Here is a 6,443-nt window from a genome sequence, read left to right as displayed (position 1 = left end):
CGATTCATACCACGTTCACCACTATAGCAGCCCCACTGACTGACCTAACCAAGGACACTGCCACCAGGGTTGGAGCAGTGCCCGGAGGTGCCGGGGACATGCTCCGAATGGGGGCGGGTACCCGAGAAGCAGTGGGCGGTCCCAGGCCTTCCAGCCATTGGGACGACTGTTGCTGGTGTGATGCCATCTCCGTGAGCAGTTGTGCTGGCGAGTCAGCCGGCCAGTGCAGGAGCCGGTTCACCTCCGTCGCTCTTTGCACTGCAGTGATGGTTACAGTCCTCCCCACTTCTGGGATTGCCTCGTCAGCTGCTCTCGGGCCGTCTCCTAACTGTCTCCCTCTGGCCACCTCCAGTTGGCCCAGCCCTAAAATGGGTCAAGTAGCCCTTAAACTCCAGGGCGTTTGTTGTCTCCCTATCAGTTCCTTAGAGGCAGCCTGGCCCGGTTGTTGCCCCTCCACTATCCCAGGCCTTTCTGCCTCCCCATCTCGCTCTGTCCTCCCTCCTTTATAGCTGTGGCTGCCTGCGAGCCTCCGTGACTGTCAGCCTGGTGCCTCTCTGCCTGGGCTCCACCTGGTCACCCGTAATGGGGCTCACAAAGCCCAGGGCTGTGCTGCGTGGCGGGGGCTATGCCGGAGTGCTGAGTGTATTGTCTTGCGGCCCTAGTGCCTGGGGAGAGGAGCCTAACTGCCGGCCCCAGTTTGCCAGCCTGGGAGATTCTGGCAATGTCTTCTCCCCGAGTTGGCAGCTCTAGCTTCCTGCCCAGCATGGTTTGCATGTAAAGCTGAGTGTGCTCAAACACAGGCTGGTCACGCTCAAAGGCCTCCCTCCTGCCTGGAGCAGCATTGTGCAACAGCAGCTCCCAGCCGAGCCAGCCTTCCCAGGTGTGACCCCGCCTCCTCTCGCTCCAAGCAGCATAAATAGGCGGGCGAAGCTCAGCAAGAAATCAAACAAGAGGCAGGTGAAGAATGGGTGACTCGGAGCCACGGGCGGGCCTGGGTACTGTATTGCCATCAGCAAGCTACGGCTGCGAAGGGCTCTCTCTTCTGCTACTGCTCTGCTGGGCCTTGCGGCTCTCCGGGGCTTTTCTCCTTCCTCTTTTGCCGAGAGTGCATTTGATCTCCTTGTAGCTGGATCCCGGAGGCAGGCTGCCCCGCCCGCCCGAGACGCAGCGCCCAGGCAGGACAGGCGTTTGCAGCGCGATCACTGTGTTTTCAAGCCAGAGAATGGGCTGATATATTGAGACCTTGGTGGCGGGCAAGCGAGCGGCTCCACAGAGCCAGCCCGCGGCCAATCAGGGTCATTTGATTTTCTTTGAATAAGTGACCTTTTAGTTGTAAACAGGTGAAACCCCAGCTCATTTCTAAACAAGTCCCCTCCAGCTTGAATTTGAGTTGGGTTTCTCTGACCATAGTTTTCATTCCCTCCAAGGCGACACACAGGAAACAAGGTCACCGCAGTACGGAAGTTGCAGCGCAGCTGGTTACGACACCGGCTGCAAGGCGTGCAGGTTGACAATTACGCTACTGGAAATTTTGATACCACAGAATGAGTTACGCTATAGAGCAATGATGTACATTGCGGGCATGCGGGAGCATGTGACGGCCTCTATAAAGAGACCCATACTGGTCCAATGGCAGAGTAGATCCACAGAGCAGGGGCAGCCGGTGCAGGATGGGTTGTCCGGTGTGTTGGCTCAGTTACCTGATAGTGCTTTTTCTCTGCGGTTTCTGTTCAGAGGCACATCCATCTGAGATTCATGAAAAGCCAGCCGCCCAGATGAAAGTCTTCAAGTACCGGTAAGTGATTTCTGCTTCCTGGCAGCACAGGGCTGCAGAGTTCAGATCCGTGGTCGAGCGTCAAATTGGCCGATTGCGAGGATTTTCACAAGGCGGACTGGTTCCCTGTGGTGGTTGCTCTCTGTATTGTGGTAGGGCCTTGGAGCCCCAGTCATGGAGCAGGGCCGCGTTGTGTGAAGTGCTGCACAGACACGGATCAAAAAGATGGTCCCTGTCTCAGGTGGTTCACAAGGGACTGGGCGGCTTGTGAAAGCGAGCGCAGATCCTAGAAGTGCAGGGAATTTTGGTCCCCACCGCCTCTGAAACTTTGTGCCATTTACTGTCCTGTGGTGTTCAAAACCAGTCTCAGCCTCCCAGGCAGGGTGGGCATGGCCCCACGCAGCATAGGCCGCCGAGCACACAGCTCAAAGAGCAGGTGAGGGGGGGAGGTAGGCGTGCGTTGGCGGTGACAGGCGGGACGGGTTGGGTGTGACAAGGGATGTTCAGTGGGACCAGGCACCCATCAGCTCCTCAGCAATCCAGGAGCAGGATCCCTGAGCTCACTGCCAGCAGAGTGGGGCCTATGGGAGGCCCGGGGCTGGCGGGTTTATGGGGCCATCGGCCCGTGTTGTCTTGTGGCACTGCTGGGTCCAGGGGCACTGAGGGCTGTGCAGAGAGAGGCTGGCACGGCCCTGCGTGGATGCTTTCATTTGGGCTTGGAGCAGGTTATATCTGTTTAGTTTAGATCAGTTGGGAACTGGTGCTGGGGCTGGGTATGGGGGGGGTAGGGGTTTGGAGGGGCAGCGCAGGGTGCTGGGCATTGGAGGGAATGGGCAGGGTGCTGGGGGGGTTCAGTGCTGGGGCGGGGTGTTGGGGGGCTCAGTGCTGGGGATGGAGTGCTGGGGTTTGGATGGTTGGGGCACTGGAGGGTTGGAGGGGCAGGGCAGGGTGCTTGGCGTTGGAGGGGAGGGGCGGAGTGCTGGGGCTGGATCTAGATTGCGGCTTGTTGGCTCACACTCGCTGCCTTTCAGCCTTTGGGATGTGGCCCAGAAGTCTCTCTACCTGCGGAACAATCAGCTGGTCGCTGGCTATTTGCAAGGGCCCAACTCTGCGCTGGAAGGTGGGTTGCACCCGTTGCCCCCTCCGCTTCCCCTGCCCTGGGCGGGCGAGGGGCTGGGATCCTCCCGGGCAGATCTTCTGCTGGGCACCGTGCCACCACCCTCGCCTGGCAGCCAGAGCCTCCAGCTGGGCCTGGCCAGGCCCGCCCTGCCCTGGGTGCCTCAGCCTGGCTCTATCTCCCCGAGCTCCGTGCAGTTTGCAGCCATTGAGCAATTACGCTACAGCTCTAGGCCTGTGGCCCCAGGGCTGGCAACGCAGACCCCCCTCTCCCACTTGCCATGCTAAGTGCTAACCAGGCCAGTCTGGTTTTATTCCCTGTGGGCCAAATCCGGCCCCTTTGGCATGCTGGGGGCTCTGGCAGTTAGGTCACCGGGGTGGTCTGAGAGCTAGTTGGGCTCTCCCACCCTGGGACTCGCCGGGGCGGTAATTTCATCTGATGGGCAAGGGGCCTGAGCCGAGTGGGGCCTTGTGAGGGGCAGGAGGATCTGTCCTAGGGCTCACCCTCCCTCCCTTCTCCCCACAGAGAAAATTTGCTGGGTCCCCAACCGCTCCTTCGAGCGGGAGAAGTTCCCCATCATCCTGGGCGTCCAGGACGGGCGCCGCAGCCTGGCATGTGGGACGGGCGCCCTGCCCGCGCTGCAGCTGGAGGTGAGTGGGGACCCCACCTCTGATCTCTGTGTCCTACACCCCCTTTCCCTTGCCACAGGACCTCTCCCTGCCAGGGCTCCATTCCCCCGGCCCAGGCCTGGCTGCAGCGCAGGCTGGTAGAGGGTGCTCCCATCCCGCCCTGCTCCACTGGAGTCCAGATCTCTGCCCACCCCATTGGTGACCTCCCTGCCCGGCACCAGTCCGAGCCCCTCCCCACTCAGTACAGACCAGCCCCAGGCCCTGGCTGGCCCCCGCGGGAGAGTCTCCGTCCCTCACCAGCCTCTCCCCTCCTGCGCAGGACGTGAACATCACGGAGCTGTCCCGGGGCGGTGAGGAAACCACCCGCTTCACCTTCTTCCGCTCCTACAAGGACGGCATGTGGCGCTTCGAGTCGGCTGCCAACCCAGGCTGGCTGCTCTGCACCTCCGCCCAGTCCAACGAGCCCCTGGGCCTCACCACCAGCCTGGACGCTGCCCATATCGTCGACTTCTACTTCCAGCTGTGCTGAGCCAGCCGCCCGGGATGTGTGCCCCGGCCCAGCCTCCCCCCGGCTGTGCAGGAGGAGACCAGCTGGGTCGGGAAGGGCTGCATGACCTCTCCCTGACCCAGCCGCAACCTGCTGGGGCGCAGGAGACAGAGCCATGTCCCTAGGACTCCTGAGTCCCAGCAGGAGGGCACCGGGGCCTGATCCTGCCAGGAACTGCGCCCCTCCCGGTGGGGGTGTTTCAGGGCACCCAGCCCCTTGTAGAGCCAGGCCGTGCGCTTCAGCCAACGTGCCCCAAAGGGGGCCGGTCCTGGGGGCCCCTCTCCAGAGCCGTGGAGCCTTTCCAAAGGGGTCTGCAGGCGTCCAGTGGCAAGATGGCCCAGCGGTTCGAGCACTAGCCGGGGACTTGGAAAACCCTGCTCTGCCAGACTCCCTTGGGCAGGTCCCGGAGCCACTCCGTGCCTTAATTTCCCCCCCTGTACAATGGGGACACCAGCCCTGCCCCCCGGGGTGTGTGAGGGTAACTCCATGGGGGGGGGAGGGATTTCTCAGTGGTTTGAGCATTGGCCTGCTAAACCCAGGGTGGTGAGTTCAATCCTTGGGGGGGCCATTTAGGGATCTGGGGCAAAAAGTGGGGATTGGTCCTGCTTTGAGCAGGGGGTTGGACTAGATGACGTCCTGACGTCCCTTTCAACCCTGGTAGTCTATGATTCTGTGATTCATTAGCCGCAGGCTCTGGTGCTGGGGGCCAGACAGGGCTCCCAGAGCATGCGGGTGTCTGGCCGTGGGCCCGACAGAGCTGCAGCAGGATGTTGCCATGGCAGCACTGTTCCGGCTGGGCTCAGTGTCTCCCAGCGGTTCTGCTCTGCATGGCTGCGGAAGGGCCGGCTGCCCTGGAAGGGGATCTGGATGCGCGCCCTCGCTGTGTGACTAGCTCGTCCCACTGGAGAGCTCTGGCCCCATGGATCCCCCCAACCCCAGCCTGGCTTTGAATAAACGTGGAAAGTAGCTACCCATGCCTGAGTGACACTGTTGAGTTGAGATGCACCTGCCACCCTCTGGGCCCAACTCCCATCAAACGCCCCAGCTGGGCCATGCTGGAGCCCAGGGCTGGCCCCCCTCCCCCAGCCTGCTCCCCACGACTTCCAGGCTGGATAAACACAGGGGCTGATTCCCTGCAGGGCTTTGCTGGAGTAAGGAATGAAAGAGGCAAAGACAAGCAGGACTCCTGGGTTCCATGCCCTACTCAGCCACCCACTTGCTTCCCCACTCAGTGCCTCAGTTTCCCCAGCGGTCACATGAGACTAGTGCTCCAGGTCTATAGCCAGGTCCTGAGCTGGTGTCCATGGTGCTGCTCCATCAGAGTCTAGGGAACTGCGCCAGTCACAACTCCCACACATACAGTGCTCACTCCATGTTACCATCCCCCCCCACCCCCCAGGGGGATCCCACGTGCAGAGGAGAGCTGGCATGTTCCAGCTCTCCTCGCTCCCTGGGCCCATGTGGGATATGTTCCCCCTGCAGGGAAAGCGCCCTGTGCACTCTACCATCCCAGCTTTACAGGCGGGCATGGGAGCACTGTGGAATACGCCTGTTGAACACGGGGGCTAGTGCATGGTGGGGGGCAGAGGAGCTGCCCCAGGGAATGGGACTGTTCAGGTACCGAAACCAGGGGAAGGGATTTTATACAATGCACCTTCAGCCTGGGGAACTCACTGCCACATGATGTCATAGAGGCCAAGAGCTTGGCGAGGTTCCACCAAGGATCCATTTATCCTGCGTGAGACTGTTCAGAGCTACAGAACTGAGCCACTTCAGGGGCTGGATTCATCCAGGAGAGGGGCTAACACAGTACCTGGGATCTGAGCCCCTTGCCCCTGGGTCTGGTAGCTGGGATCTGAGCCCCTTGCCCCTGGGTCTGACAGGGTCAGGGGGAAACGGCTCCCGTGGGCGGGTGGTCCGGAATGGCCCCTGGAGTGGCTGGGAGTGGCCCCATGGCAGACAGGCCCCGGGGTGGACTGGGCATGGGTGCGATGTCCACGCCCTTTGTGGATAGAGTTTGCAGGCAGGGGACTGGGGCAAGAGAGGAGAGCATGTGTGCCACACCCAGCCCCATAGCGTCAGTGGGAGCGCTGGGCACGTGAGGAGCATGGGGGGTAGCACTCCCAGTGAGCTGTGGGGAGTCCCTGGGACACTGGGCGCCCAGGTGCCTAAGGCTGCAGACTGACCTTGTTGCTGGGCAGAGGCTTCCCAGGCCTCCCTGGGACACACACGTCCTTCCTTGTGTGTTTATTCCCCTCATGGGCTGCTCCTCCAGCCCCCCATCCATGGGGAACCACTGAGCCTGCCCCAGGGTTTGGAACAAAAGTCCAATGGCTCCGGGAAACCAGGAGTCTTTCCCAGCCAGCTCTGCCCACA

At 61.5% G+C, this 6,443-nt stretch overlaps 1 protein-coding gene across 2 annotated transcripts; it reads left to right on the top strand.

Moving 5' to 3' along the window:
- The first annotated feature begins 927 nt into the window (after window positions 1-927).
- LOC140903617 (interleukin-1 family member 10) lies at window positions 928-5,041 on the top strand. Of its 2 annotated transcripts, XM_073325160.2 has the most exons (5): window positions 928-995; window positions 1,735-1,795; window positions 2,806-2,894; window positions 3,417-3,541; window positions 3,840-5,041. In XM_073325160.2, exons 1-5 carry the CDS (start codon window positions 965-967, stop codon window positions 4,047-4,049), a joined length of 516 nt encoding a protein of 171 aa, XP_073181261.1. In that variant the 5' UTR covers window positions 928-964; the 3' UTR covers window positions 4,050-5,041. The 2 variants fall into 2 exon arrangements, with proteins under 2 accessions (XP_073181261.1, XP_073181260.1); XM_073325159.2 differs by lacking the exon at window positions 928-995 and having other exon boundaries at window positions 1,003-1,795.
- The last annotated feature ends 1,402 nt before the right edge of the window (window positions 5,042-6,443 follow it).

The sequence above is a fragment of the Lepidochelys kempii genome, chromosome 26 (genome assembly GCF_965140285.1).
Source record: "Lepidochelys kempii isolate rLepKem1 chromosome 26, rLepKem1.hap1, whole genome shotgun sequence".
Taxonomy (NCBI): Eukaryota; Metazoa; Chordata; order Testudines; family Cheloniidae; genus Lepidochelys; species Lepidochelys kempii.
Note: the sequence above shows the minus strand (reverse complement) of the source record. Positions and strands in the feature narration are given on the sequence as shown.